Source organism: Pelodiscus sinensis, chromosome 22, assembly GCF_052426305.1.
Source record: "Pelodiscus sinensis isolate ZL-2025 chromosome 22, ASM5242630v1, whole genome shotgun sequence".
NCBI classification, from domain to species: Eukaryota; Metazoa; Chordata; order Testudines; family Trionychidae; genus Pelodiscus; species Pelodiscus sinensis.
In genome coordinates this window covers 26,345,540-26,359,602 of record NC_143073.1, presented here as the reverse complement: position 1 = coordinate 26,359,602, position 14,063 = coordinate 26,345,540, and the positions used below count along the sequence as shown (strand labels likewise).

At 70.5% G+C, this 14,063-nt stretch overlaps 1 protein-coding gene across 2 annotated transcripts; it reads right to left on the bottom strand.

The window, feature by feature from the left end:
- Positions 1-180: 180 nt before the first annotated feature.
- Positions 181-9,443, bottom strand: LOC142819548 (uncharacterized). Of its 2 annotated transcripts, none has more exons than XM_089772325.1 (5): positions 8,822-9,443; positions 4,674-4,823; positions 4,089-4,265; positions 3,250-3,381; positions 181-1,392 (listed from the first exon to the last, which is right to left on the bottom strand). In XM_089772325.1, exons 1-5 carry the CDS (start codon positions 9,426-9,428, stop codon positions 785-787), a joined length of 1,674 nt encoding a protein of 557 aa, XP_089628451.1. In that variant the 5' UTR covers positions 9,429-9,443; the 3' UTR covers positions 181-784. The 2 variants fall into 2 exon arrangements, with proteins under 2 accessions (XP_089628451.1, XP_075763595.2); XM_075907480.2 differs by lacking the exon at positions 8,822-9,443 and adding an exon at positions 5,469-5,864 and having other exon boundaries at positions 210-1,392.
- Positions 9,444-14,063: the final 4,620 nt, after the last annotated feature.

Sequence of the window (14,063 nt, the reverse complement as noted above, 5' to 3'; positions counted from 1 at the left end):
CACTGCCCTCCTGAGCCACGGAGAGACCCCCGAGTCCTGGCTCCCAGCCCCCCTCTAACCACTAGCTCCCACTGCCCTCCCAGTGCCAGGGAGAGACCCCCGAGTCCTGGCTCCCAGCCCCCCCAACCACTAGCCCCCACTGCCCTCCTGAGCCACGGAGAGACCCCAGGAGTCCTGGCTCCCAGCCCCCTCTTGCTTTTGGGTCCCATTAACTCCCTCCCGGTACTTTATCTGATGCCAGGAGGCAGGGCAGCGCCAGACCCTGTGCCCTGGGCTGGCAGTAGCTCAGGGAGGCTGGTCGGTGGTGGGCGTGTGGGGTGCAGAGGGGGTCTCAGCTGTGCTTGGCAGGGGGGTGGGGCCGCCTGGCTCCCCGAACCTGCTGTGGGGGCAGCATGTGGGAAACCAACCGCCCTGGGGCCGGGTTATGCAGGGAGCTCTTGCCGGGGCTGTGATGCAGCCACCTCTGGGGTGGGGCAGGGGTTACCCAGCCCAGACTGGGATGGGATGGGGGGGGCCCAGCCTGTCGAGTTGGGGGCTGGCCTGTCCCCTCCACTGGGCAGGAGTAGGGTCCAGCGGGCCTGGGGCAAGGAGAGCGCCCAACGGGGCAAAGCAAAGGCTTGTGGGTAAGAGATTTTATTAAAGAGCGAGGATGGGGGAGGAGGCTGCAGGGGGCTAATAGGGACTGAACCCAGCAGCAGCAACGTAGGGAAATGCTGGCTTTCAAGGGGGGAAACTGAGGCACGAGGGTAGAGTCACTGAGAGCTGGGGATGGAACCCGCCTCCCTCACAGCCCCAGGAGGGCTGTCCCCAGCACCACCAGCAGGGGGCAGAAGTGTAGGCCTGGTGCCTGGGATTTGTGGGGCCCAGGATTGGGGACCTTTTGGATGTAGGGTTGGCGTGCGGTGTTTGTGGAGGGGCTGTTTTTCTTGCCGGGCTGGGTGGGGTGGGGGCGGGTGCTGCGGGGCGTCGCCCCCTTGTGGCCGGGCTCCTCGTAGTCGAAGTCGGTGGTCTCGGGCGGCTCCGTGTCGAAGTCGGTGGTCTCAGGCGGCTCCGTGTCGAAGTCGGGGGTCTTGGGGCCGGGTGGCTCTATGTCGTAGTCGGTCGTCTCCGGGTGCGGAGCCGCGGTGCTAGAGATGGGCCCAGGGTGCTTGTGGTCTTTCCTGGCTGTGATCCGGTGCCGGGGGTGGCGGCCGGGCACTCCAGTGGGCACCTGGTGGGTGGGCTCTTCGGGGCCATGGGCGGCCTGTGCCGGGGCTCCCGGCCTGTTGCAGAGGCTGCCGGAGCAGCAGGTGCCGGCCTGGCTGAGCTGCACGGGGCCGAAGCGGCGGCTCAAGGGCAGCGCACAAGGCGGGGCCTGGCAGCTCCACTCGAAGACGGGCACCACCAGCTTCCCTGTGGGCACAAGGGGGACGTGTGTGAGAGACAGCGACCGTCCCAGGGTGCAATGGGGCAGCCGCCGAGCGACTGACGCCGACCGTCCCAGGGTGCAAGGGGGCAGCCGCCGAGCGACTGACGCCGACCGTCCCAGGGTGCAAGGGGGCAGCCACGGAGCGACTGACGCCGACCGTCCCAGGGTGCAAGGGGGCAGCCACGGAGCGACTGACGCCGACCGTCCCAGGGTGCAAGGGGGCAGCCGCCGAGCGACTGACGCCGACCGTCCCAGGGTGCAAGGGGGCAGCCGCCGAGCGACTGACGCCGACCGTCCCAGGGTGCAAGGGGGACAGCCACGGAGCGACTGACGCGGACCGTCCCAGGGTGCAAGGGGGCAGCCACGGAGCGACTGACGCCGACCGTCCCAGGGTGCAATGGGGCAGCCACGGAGCGACTGACGCCGACCGTCCCAGGGTGCAATGGGGCAGCCACGGAGCGACTGACGCGGACCGTCCCAGGGTGCAATGGGGCAGCCACGGAGCGACTGACGCCGACCGTCCCAGGGTGCAATGGGGCAGCCACGGAGCGACTGACGCCGACCTTCCCAGGGTGCAATGGGGCAGCCAGTGAGGGTTAAGGAGCCACCCCTGCTCAGTGGCATGGAAGATGGGCCAGCCAGAGGGACAGCCAGCCAGCTCCCACCCCCCGGGACCCCCGACCCGTTCCAGCTGTAGAGGCGTGAGACCCCCCAGCCTCCTGCCTCGCCGGATGGGAGCAGGCCCGGCGTGCCAGCTGTGATGCGGTGCCGGGGGTCGGGCTCCCCGTGGCTGGTGTCTGCCTGGGAATAAATCGCTGGCGTGGCCAAGCTGGCCGCTTCGCTCTCCTTTTGGGGGCGGTTTTGCTCCCCCATCCCCTCTGCAGCGAGGGTCCTAGGATCCCGGCCCACCCCAAGCGCCGTGGGGCGGGTCAGTCCGTGGGTCGCTGGCAGGACGGCTGTGGTGGGAAAGGGGGCGGGGGGCAGCGTAAGGGGCTGATAAACCTGCCCCCTGAGTCCCAGGGCAGGAGGGGCCCAGCAGCCGGCTGAGGCCAGGCACGTATCGGCGTCCGCGTGCGAGCGCTGGTTAACCCTCGTGCTCCGGTGTGTGTGTGTGTGTGGGGGGGGGAGGTTTGCCTGATCCTGGGGGCAGAACCCGGCCTGGGGGCCTAGGTCCTGCGGGCCGGCCCCGGGGAGAAAACGGGCAGGTGGGAGCAGCAAAGCTCCAGGGCAGAGCACAAGTCGCACAAGCAGCACATTGGTGAAATTTCACGTTGGTGAAATTAGCAACCGCCCTGAGAGTGACCCTAATTAATGAGCAAACCCCAAGGCCAGGGGCACTTCGGGTAACAAGGGGGGGGGGTCATGGCCACGGGGTGGTCGTCATGGCAACCTTCCCAGGAAGCAGGGAGGAAGCCATTAAAAGGTCCAGGGCAAGGGGCCTTCCCAGAGTGCCCTGGGGCGGCCATTGTGTGGGAGTGGGGCCCTACCCGATGCACGGCCGTGAAAAACGTGGCACGGCCCGTGAAATCTGGTCTCCTCCGTGAAATCCGGCCTGGTGTGCGCTTCTCCTGGCTGCGGATTTCCCGGGGGAGACCAGCCCCCGTTTCTCAGCTGGGGGGGGCAGTTACAAGGTAGTTTTAGGGGGTTCACGACGTGGTGGCCCTTCGGCGCGGCCTTCCCAGCGGGGAGGGGACCCACGGCGGGTGGGGGAAGGCAGAGCCCGGCCCGCCAGAGCAAGGGTGACCCGGGCGGTGCCCAGCCCGTGGGGCCGTCCCGCTCGCTGGGGGGTGCAGTGCAGCCCAAGGGCAGCAGGGGGCGCTAAGCCCCACGCGCCCACCCACCTGCGGTGAACGTGCCGTTGCCGTGGTAGCAGCGTGCCTTGTCCCCCTCGCACGTCAGCCGCTGCAGCACGTGGGGCTGGGGGTCGAGGCTCAGGCCCACGTAGCACTGGGTGGGGCCGCGGGGGCCCGGAGCTGCAACGAGACGGGGTTCAGAGCCGGCCCCCTGGAGCGGACAGGCCCTGCCCCCATTCCCTGCCCCCCACGGCCAGTCCTTCCCCAGGGCTGGGTGGGAGCCGGCTCCCCATAGAGGGGACAGGACCCTGCCCCATTCCCTGCCCCCCACGGCCAGTCCTGCCCCAAGGCCGGGTGGGAGCCGGCGCCCCATAGAGGGGACAGGACCCTGCCCCATTCCCTGCCCCCCACGGCCAGTCCTGCCCCAGGGCTGGGTGGGAGCCGGCGCCCCATAGAGGGGACAGGACCCTGCCCCATTCCCCACCCCCCACGGCCAGTCCTGCCCCAGGGCTGGGTGGGAGCCGGCGCCCCATAGAGGGGACAGGACCCGGCCCCATTCCCTGCCCCCCACGGCCAGTCCTGCCCCAGGGCTGGGTGGGAGCCGGCGCCCCATAGAGGGGACAGGACCCTGCCCCATTCCCCACCCCCCACGGCCAGTCCTGCCCCAGGGCCGGGTGGGAGCCGGCTCCCCATAGAGGGGACAGGACCCTGCCCCATTCCCTGCCCCCCACGGCCAGTCCTGCCCCGGGGCCGGGTGGGAGCCGGCGCCCCATAGAGGGAACAGGCCCTTGCCCCCATTCCCTGCCCCCCATGGCCAGTCCTGCCCCGGAGCCTGGTGGAAGCTGGTGCCCCAGAGATAGGACAACCCCCTGTCCCATTCCCGCTACCTGTGCCCTGGCTGGGGGGCTCCGTCCCCGTCCCGGGGGCGTTGCACAGGTCAGACCGGCAGGAGCGGATGTGGGCCTGGGTTCGCAGGAACCCGGTCGGTGCAGCAGGGGTGTCGGTGTCGGCCGTGGGGTGTCCATCGCCGCACCCCCTCTGGGTCAGAGTCACGGACGTGTCCCCTGCAGAAAGAGCCGCGCCGGGACAGGGACGGACAGTGGCAGGGTGGGTCTGAGCCCGGCCTCTCTGGGGACCCCCTGCAATCAGCCCCCGCCCCCATCTGCCCCGGGACCTCCCCCTCCGTCCCCATCTGCCCTGGGACCTCCTCCTCCACCCCCATCTGCCCCGGGACCTCCCCCTCCGTCCCCATCTGCCCCGGGACTTCCTCCTCCGCCCCCCCGCCCCCATCTGCCCCGGGACTTCCTCCTCCGCCCCCATCTGCCCCGGGACCTCCTCCTCCGCCCTATGGGTCCATCTCCCCCTGGATCTCCCCCTCTGCCCCCCCAACCCCATCTCCCCCTGGATCTCCCCCGCCTCATCCCATGGGCCCATCTCCCCCGGTGTCTGGCCCTCTGTTCCGCGGGCAGTACCTGCCCTGAGGGTGACCACAGCCTCCAGGCAGGTGCTGAGGGCCGGGGCGCAGGACTCGGTGCCGTTGTGGGTGATGATGTCGAGCTGTTTGCCCCCCAGACTGCGATGCAGCACGGAGATGTGGCTGTGGCAGCGCAAGGAGCCGGCCCCTGCAGGGACACACATGGGGTGGGAGCCGAGGGGTGTATGTCTCCGCGCGCGTGTGTGTGTGTGTGTGTGTCTGCTGCCCCCTGCTCTGTGTGTGTGTGTGTGTGTGTGTGTGTGTGTGTGTGTGTGTGTGTGTGTGTGTGTGGTCTCTGCTGCCCCCTGCTGGAAGGAAGGAGTCTGTGTGTGTGTGCGTGCACGTGTGTGTGCGTGTGTGTGTGTGTGATGGGCTGGGTGAGCAAGGCGAGCTGCGTTGTGTGTCTGGAATTCAGTGTGTGCTGCCCAAGCCCATGACACAACAATACCACAAGCTGTGCCCGCTGGGGGTGAGGCAGACCTGCTGGGTCCAGAGCTGGGGAGCGAATCCAGGAGTCCTGGCTCCCCGACCCCAACTCAGCCCCGCTCTAACCACTGGACCCCGCTCCCTTCCCACAGACCCTGGAGTCCGGGCCCCCAGCCCTCCCCGCTCTAACCACTGGGCCCCGCTCCCCTCCCACAGACCCCGGAGTCCAGGCCCCCAGCCCTGCCTGCTCTAACCACTGGACCCCGCTCCCCTCCAGAGAGCCGGGAGTCGGGGCCCCCAGCCCTCCCCGCTCTAACCACTGGACCGCGCTCCCCTCCAGAGAGCCGGGAGTCGGGGCTGTCGGTACCTGGAATGAGCAGCGCCGTCGCCAGCAGTCCCAGCATTGCAGCCGCCAGCGCCCCGGGTCCAGCCCCAGGCCCCCCCATGGCCCTGGCGCGCCCGGCCAGTCTCTGGGAACGGCGCCGTGTGTCCAGGAGGGCGGGGGAGTTGGGGGAGCCTCTAATTATAGCCCCCCCCCCCGCAGCGTGAATTGCCAAACGGAGCCGCTTCCGCAGCTCTGGGGCAATGAGCCCATTGGGCAACCAGCCCCACGGCGGCCCCCGGCTGGGTCCCAGGCCCTGGATGTGGGGCAGCCACAGAGCCCCCCCCCCGTGCCCCTCGACCTCTCGTGCCCTGGGAAGATCAGGGCTTTGGCTCGTGATCTGCCGGGGGGCTGCCCCCTGCTGGGCCCTGCTCTGTGTGTGTGTGTGTGTGTGTGTGTGTGCGTGTACGCTGCCCCCTACTGGAGGGGCTGAGCCCTGCTCTGTGTGTGTGTGTGTGTGCGTGTGTGTGTGTGTGTGTGTGTGTGTGAGTGTGTGTGTGTACGCTGCCCCCTACTGGAGGGGCTGAGCCCTGCTCTGTGCGTGTGTGTGCGTGTGTGTGTGTGTGTGTGCGCGCGCGCTACCCCCTACTGGAGGGGCTGAGCCCTGCTCTGTGTGTGTGTGTGTGTGTGTGTGCGTGTGTGTGTGTGTGTGTGTGTGTGTGTGTGCACACGCGCTGCCCCCTACTGGAGGGGCTGAGCCCTGCTCTGTGTGTGTGTGTGTGTGCGTGTGTGTGTGTGTGTGTGTGTGTGTGCGCGCGCTACCCCCTGCTGAAGGGGCTGAGTCCTGCTATGTGGGCATTGGGGGGGGCATTTGATGTGGGGACTAGGGACTGGGCTAGAAAATCACACACACACACACACACACACACACACACACACACACACACACACACCTGCCCAGCCTCCGTGAGGAAGCCCCGGTACAACAGGCCCCAATCCCAGCCCGGCAGGGCCTGTCTTTGGCTGGGTCTGGGCGGCGCCCGGCCCAGGGGTCCCTGATCCCAGACAGGGGGTCCATGTGGCCCCCGGCCCCCCAGTCGCCCCGGTTTGGCCCCCTGCTGCCCAGTGCGAGGAGGCAAGGCCAGCGCCCGAGCTGCCCCGCGAGTGGCTAGGGCCCCCCCCGCACCCGCTGAGCACCCCCCGCCCTCCGGCACCTGCCCAGCACCCCCCCCCCACCCGCTGAGCACCCCCCGCCCTCCGGCACCTGCCCAGCCCCCCCGCACCCGCTGAGCACCCCCCGCCCTCCGGCACCTGCCCAGCCCCCCCCCCCGCACCCGCTGAGCACCCCCCGCCCTCCGGCACCTGCCCAGCCCCCCCCCCCGCACCCGCTGAGCACCCCCCGCCCTCCGGCACCTGCCCAGCCCCCCCCCCCGCACCCGCTGAGCACCCCCCGCCCTCCGGCACCTGCCCAGCCCCCCCCCCGCACCCGCTGAGCACCCCCCGCCCTCCGGCACCTGCCCAGCCCCCCCCCCCCGCACCCGCTGAGCACCCCCCGCCCTCCGGCACCTGCCCAGCCCCCCCGCACCCGCTGAGCACCCCCCGCCCTCCGGAACCTGCACAGCCCCCCCCGCACCCGCTGAGCACCCCCCGCCCTCTGGCACCTGCCCAGCCCCCCCCGCACCCACTGAGCACCCCCCGCCCTCTGGCACCTGCCCAGCCCCCCCCCCGCACCCGCTGAGCACCCCCCGCCCTCTGGCACCTGCCCAGCCCCCCCGCACCCACTGAGCACCCCCCGCCCTCTGGCACCTGCCCAGCCCCCCCGCACCCACTGAGCACCCCCCGCCCTCCGGCACCTGCCCAGCCCCCCCCCCGCACCCGCTGAGCACCCCCCGCCCTCCGGCACCTGCCCAGCCCCCCCCACCCGCTGAGCACCCCCCGCCCTCCGGCACCTGCCCAGCCCCCCCCACCCGCTGAGCACCCCCTGCCCTCCGGCACCTGCCCAGCCCCCCCCACCCGCTGAGCACCCCCCGCCCTCCGGCACCTGCCCAGCCCCCCCGCACCCGCTGAGCACCCCCCGCCCTCCGGCACCTGCCCAGCCCCCCCCCCGCACCCGCTGAGCACCCCCCGCCCTCCAGCACCTGCCCAGCCCCCCCCCTGCACCCGCTGAGCACCCCCCGCCCTCCGGCACCTGCCCAGCCCCCCCCCCGCACCCGCTGAGCACCCCCCGCCCTCCGGCACCTGCCCAGCCCCCCCGCACCCGCTGAGCACCCCCCGCCCTCCAGCACCTGCCCAGCCCCCCCCCCCGCACCCGCTGAGCACCCCCCGCCCTCCGGCACCTGCCCAGCCCCCCCGCACCCGCTGAGCACCCCCCGCCCTCCGGCACCTGCCCAGCCCCCCCCCCGCACCCGCTGAGCACCCCCCGCCCTCCGGCACCCGCTGAGCACCCCCCACCCGCTGAGCACCCCCCGCCCTCCGGCACCTGCCCAGCCCCCCCGCACCCGCTGAGCACCCCCCGCCCTCCAGCACCTGCCCAGCCCCCCCCCCCCGCACCCGCTGAGCACCCCCCGCCCTCCGGCACCTGCCCAGCCCCCCCCCGCACCCGCTGAGCACCCCCCGCCCTCCGGCACCTGCCCAGCCCCCCCCCCGCACCCGCTGAGCACCCCCCGCCCTCCGGCACCTGCCCAGCCCCCCCCCCGCACCCGCTGAGCACCCCCCGCCCTCCGGCACCCGCTGAGCACCCCCCACCCGCTGAGCACCCCCCGCCCTCCGGCACCTGCCCAGCCCCCCCGCACCCGCTGAGCACCCCCCGCCCTCCAGCACCTGCCCAGCCCCCCCCCCCCGCACCCGCTGAGCACCCCCCGCCCTCCGGCACCTGCCCAGCCCCCCCCCCGCACCCGCTGAGCACCCCCCGCCCTCCGGCACCCGCTGAGCACCCCCCACCCGCTGAGCACCCCCCGCCCTCCGGCACCTGCCCAGCCCCCCCGCACCCGCTGAGCACCCCCCGCCCTCCGGAACCTGCCCAGCCCCCCCCCCGCACCCACTGAGCACCCCCCGCCCTCCAGCACCTGCCCAGCCCCCCCGCACCCGCTGAGCACCCCCCACCCTCCGGAACCTGCCCAGCCCCCCCCCCCGCACCCACTGAGCACCCCCCGCCCTCCGGCACCTGCCCAGCCCCCCCGCACCCGCTGAGCACCCCCCGCCCTGCGGCACCTGCCCAGCCCCCCCGCACCCGCTGAGCACCCCCCGCCCTCCGGCACCTGCCCAGCCCCCCCGCACCCGCTGAGCACCCCCCGCCCTCCGGCACCTGACCAGCCCCCCCGCACCCGCTGAGCACCCCCCACCCTCCGGCACCTGACCAGCCCCCCCGCACCCACTGAGCACCCCCCGCCCTCCGGCACCTGCCCAGCCCCCCGGCGCCGCGGGGTGTCTGCTGTGGGGCAGGGGGGCTGGGCGCCTGCGTTGCTTCACGGCGCCTTTCTCAACACGGCTGATGCAAGCGGGAGCCGGAATCGCCCGTCCCGAGTGTCTCAACAGGCTGGGTTTTGGCAAAGCGCCAGGGTCCCCGCCCCCGGGGCCACGGTCAGGTTCAAGCCCACCCCACAGGGAGCCACGGGGGTCCCTCCAGGGCACGGCGCGAGGGCTGGTGACACGGGGACCCCTTCCCCCCCGAGGTGCAGCTGCTTCTGGGCTGTGGCATGAGGGCTGGTGACACGGGGACCCCTTCTCCCCGAGGTGCAGCTGCTTCTGGGCTGTGGAATGAGGGCTGGTGACACGGGGACCCCTTCCCCCCCGAGGTGCAGCTGCTTCTGGGCTGTGGAATGAGGGCTGGTGACACGGGGACCCCTTCTCCCCGAGGTGCAGCTGCTTCTGGGGTGTGGCATGAGGGCTGGTGACACGGGGACCCCTTCCTCCCCGAGGTGCAGCTGCTTCTGGGGTGCGGCATGAGGGCTGGTGACACGGGGACCCCTTCCCTCCCGAGGTGCAGCTGCTTCTGGGGTGCGGCATGAGGGCTGGTGACAAGGGGACCCCTTCCCCCCTGAGGTGCAGCTGCTTCTGGGGTGCGGCATGAGGGCTGGTGACACGGGGACCCCTTCCCCCCTGAGGTGCAGCTGCTTCTGGGGTGCGGCATGAGGGCTGGTGACACGGGGACCCCTTCCCCCCCGAGGTGCAGCTGCTTCTGGGGTGCGGCGCGAGGGCTGGTGTCACAAAGTGTGTGTGGGGGTCCCCAGACCTAGCACCCCCTCCCGCGGCCAGGCGGGACTTTCAGGTGGCAGGTAGCAGAGAAGGTCTATTGGGTCCCAGGGACACAGGCAGCTCAGACTTGTTGTGACAGGAACCAGGAGCCGCCAGCAGAGCCCATCTCGGGGACAGGGGGGCCCAGAGCCTGCGAGCTCCCTTCTCCCCCCGCTAGCTGAAAACTCCCTCTCCCAGCCGTTGCTCCCAGCCCCCAGGGCCGCCCCACCTCCCGCTTTGTCCTGCTTCCTGGCCCCTGTGCTACCTGCTGTCGCCTGGGCCTCAGGCCGTGAGACACTGAACCTACTTCCCCAGTGAGTCCTGCCCAGCCTCCTCTTCTCATGTAGACAGTGTCGCAGTGCCCGGGGAAACTGAGGCACGCACACACAGACCAGCACAGGCCAGTCGGAATCGCACACAGCACAACAAAGCCAACAGCGAACGTAACCGCAGAGTGACACACGTCGTGTGGTTCTGGCTTTTCGAAACACGAAAAGAGCCAGCAGACACCAAAGGTAAACCCTGTCCTTCCTAACTTTCTTATGCCCCGAGTAGCGAGGGGAAGCCACGCACGGTGACACCGATCTAGCGCAACACACGGGCCGGGCAGCACCGACGCTGACAGAACACCGCCGCCGAGGGCGCTACGCAAGCTCGTCCCTTTCCAGGATATGGCCACACACGTACTTGTTGCTATAACCCACAGGCCGCTCCACCGTACGGGTGTCAGACGGGAGGGCGCGGCCTCGTTCTTTCCCCTCGCGCAGAGGCGTCCGCGACGCACCGGGCGGCAGGAGCAGGCCCAGCGTCTAGTGGTAGCGACTGAGGTTGTGGGGACTCCCTGCCCCATCCCCGCCCCCGATAATCTCTTCTACATCGATATGTACAGTCCACTGGGCCGTTCCAGTGCTAGCTACCAATTGATTACGTATTGCATAAGATACCGATTATGCACAGATTTGGGATGCATCCGGCTATTTGGGCTGTACTGTACCGGCTATTCGGGCTGTACCGTACTGGCTATTCGGGCTGTACCGTACCGGCTATTTGGGCTGTACCGTACCGGCTATTCGGGCTGTAACGTACCGGCTATTTGGGCTGTACTGTACCAGCTATTTGGGCTGTAACATACCGGCTATTTGGGTTGTACTGTATCAGCTATTTGGGCTGTAACGTACCGGCTATTTGGGCGGTACTGTACCAGCTATTTGGGCTGTAACGTACTGGCTATTCGGGCTGTACTGTACCGGCTATTCAGGCTGTACCCTACCAGCTATTTGGGCTGTACTGTACCAGCTATTCGGGCTGTACTCTACTGGCTGTTTGGGCTGTACTGTACTGGCTATTCGGGCTGTACCGTACTGGCTCTTCAGGCTGTACTGTACCGGCTAGTCGGGCTGTACTGTACAATATTGACAGTTCTATGGCTGTATTGGTGATTTTTGCTTATCAAATGTTGTGTACCGGTACCAGGTCACTCCCGATGTTCTTGGCAGGGTGTCACTAGACCATACTCCTTACGCACGATTGTGTAAAGCGCTCCTGACTCTCAAAGCCCCCCCTTCCAGGCATGGCCTGCGTGTGGACGTGCACCAGACTTGAGTCAGGCCTGGTTTGCTTTGTTCGAAATCTGCGCTGTGGGCCAGGCGGCCATCGCTAGCCCGGCCAAGGCAGGCCGGCAATGCCGGACGTTATGACTCAGGGCAGGATGGGGTGGGCCAGGCTCCCCTACAACACAGGACGACAAGAGTGGACAGTCCCCCCGACATCCCGTCTCTGCCCCCGCGAGACTGACCTGAGCAGGGTCACTCCGCCGGGGATCAGGGGAAGTTCAGCCCCTCTCTCCGTACCGGGCGTTAGCCGGGACCCAGCCCTGCCCCTAGCGGGGACCCCTCCGCGTCCCAGTCCGGCCGGAGCAGCCTCCATCCCGGGCCCTCGCCGACCTGGGGCAGCCCCTGGAGCTGGCTGGCTGCTCCCCGCTGGGACAGGGTCCAGCTCCGGGGGAATCGTTCGCTGGCAGCTGGGCCTTGCTGGACCCTCCCCTCTCCCTCCCGACCCTGCCCAGCTCCACAAGGCCCCTCCTCGGGCAACACTCAGAGAAACTCTCCCCTTGGGCCCAGGGGGACGGGCTGGACACAGACCCTGCCCCCCCCAATCTCCCTGGGAGCTCCGGGGAAGGCAGCCGAGTTACAGCCCCACGCCCTGGGGCCGGAGTCAGACACCAGCCGGATTCCTCCGATCTGCAGGGTGCTACTGGCCCCACCCAGCGACCCCCGACCCCAGGGCCGGTCTATGGGTCGCCCGCGTGCCCGAGAGGAGTCCGAGTCCGGCCGTTCCCCCTTCGCGTGGCGGCGTCTGCCCGGCTCTGCCCGTCCTCGGCCGCCGGCAGGACTCTCCCGTTTCCTCTCGACGTCGGGCGCCCGCCCCTCCCTCCGGCAGCGTCTGGCCGCCAGCGCGGCTCTCGGCTGGAAGCTTTTCCCGAAAGCTGAGTCCTCCTTGCGGGGCGGCTCCCCAGCCCCCAGTCAGCTGTGGCCTCGCCGCCGGGCGCTGTCCCCAGAGCCCCTTCGGAGCAGCGCCGGGGTCCTGCCTGGCTCGCCCCGGGATAGGCCGGGAGGCTGAAACAGGCCGCCCCAGAGACAACATGGCACGGCTCCCAGCGCCTGCCCACACTCGGCTCCTGGGCGGATCCCCCTCCAGCGCGCCGGCCCCTTCTCGGGGAGCCCCTCCGGCCCGGTGGCAGAGACGGCCCTTTCTCAGGGGCCCTCTCTTGGGGGGCCCCTCTCACCTGGGGGGCCCCCCGCCTCTGGGACGGTGCCTCTCAGGGCCTCCAGCCGCCTGCCTCCACCGTGGGCCCCTGGGGGAGTCCCCTCCCTCTGGACCCCCAGGCCTCTCCTCCCAGAGGGAACAGCACCCCCCTGTTCCCCAGCCCAGAGCGACTCCCGGCCAGCGCCCAGCAGGAGGGTTATGGAGCTGTGAACGCAGCAAAGGATCCCTCCGGCCAGTCGGCCTGGCCCCGGCCCCCCAGCCCCGCCCGTCTGAGTCTCCCCTGCAGCCAGCTGAGTCCTGCCTGCTCTGCCCCCAGCCCCCCAAAACAGCCCCGTCTCCCAGCAGAGCCCCCAGTACCCCCCAACAGCCCCTCCCCGGCCAGTGTCTCTCCCCAGATAACAGGGTCGCCCGGGCCCCTCCCCTCCCCTCCCCTTCCCTTCCCTTCCCTCCCCTCCCCTCTCTGTCCAATGTTCCCCCCTCGCTGCGACCAGCTGGGCCGGGCGCCGGGGTCTCCCCTTTGCAGCCCCTTGTCTGTGTCTGGCCGGGGCGGCCGTGGGCTCTGAGCAGGCCGGGGGCACCAGGGCGCCAGACGCCGGCTCCAGTTCTGGGCTGGTCCCTGCAACAACCCCCCCTCTCCCGTCACATTGAACCAGCAACATCTGGGCACTGAGCCCCCCTGTGTGCAACCCCCCTTTGGACCCCCAGAACTCCCCTCCTCACCCAACGCCGTCCCCGCAGCCCACGGCCCCAGGGCAGCCAGGGGAGGGCGACGGGCTGGACTTGCTCTCGCAGCCGGAGCCCGGGCTGCCGTGCGCGTCGCTGGTCACGGGCTCCCCCGGGCACGCGCCCGCCGTCGTGTGTTTCCAGTTCTGTGCCAGGCCCAGGGGGGAGCCAGCGACCCGGGCACGCGCCCGCCGTCGTGTGTTTCCAGTTCTGTGCCAGGCCCAGGGGGAGCCAGAGACCCGGGCACGCGCCCGCCGTCGTGTGTTTCCAGTTCTGTGCCAGGCCCAGGGGGAGCCAGCGACCCGGGCACGCGCCCGCCGTCGTGTGTTTCCAGTTCTGTGCCAGGCCCAGGGGGGAGCCAGCGACCCGGGCACGCGCCCGCCGTCGTGTGTTTCCAGTTCTGTGCCAGGCCCAGGGGGGAGCCAGCGACCCGGGCACGCGCCCGCCGTCGTGTGTTTCCAGTTCTGTGCCAGGCCCAGGGGGAGCCAGCGACCCGGGCACGCGCCCGCCGTCGTGTGTTTCCAGTTCTGTGCCGGGCCCAGGGGGGAGCCAGCGACCCGGGCACGCGCCCGCCGTCGTGTGTTTCCAGTTCTGTGCCAGGCCCAGGGGGGAGCCAGCGACCCGGGCACGCGCCCGCCGTCGTGTGTTTCCAGTTCTGTGCCAGGCCCAGGGGGGAGCCAGCGACCCGGGCACGCGCCCGCCGTCGTGTGTTTCCAGTTCTGTGCCGGGCCCAGGGGGGAGCCAGCGACCCGGGCACGCGCCCGCCGTCGTGTGTTTCCAGTTCTGTGCCAGGCCCAGGGGGAGCCAGCGACCCGGGCACGCGCCCGCCGTCGTGTGTTTCCAGTTCTGTGCCAGGCCCAGCTGTGCCCGACGCCAGGGCGTTTTCTCCCGCCGGTCGGAACCTTCCCCTCGGCTGGC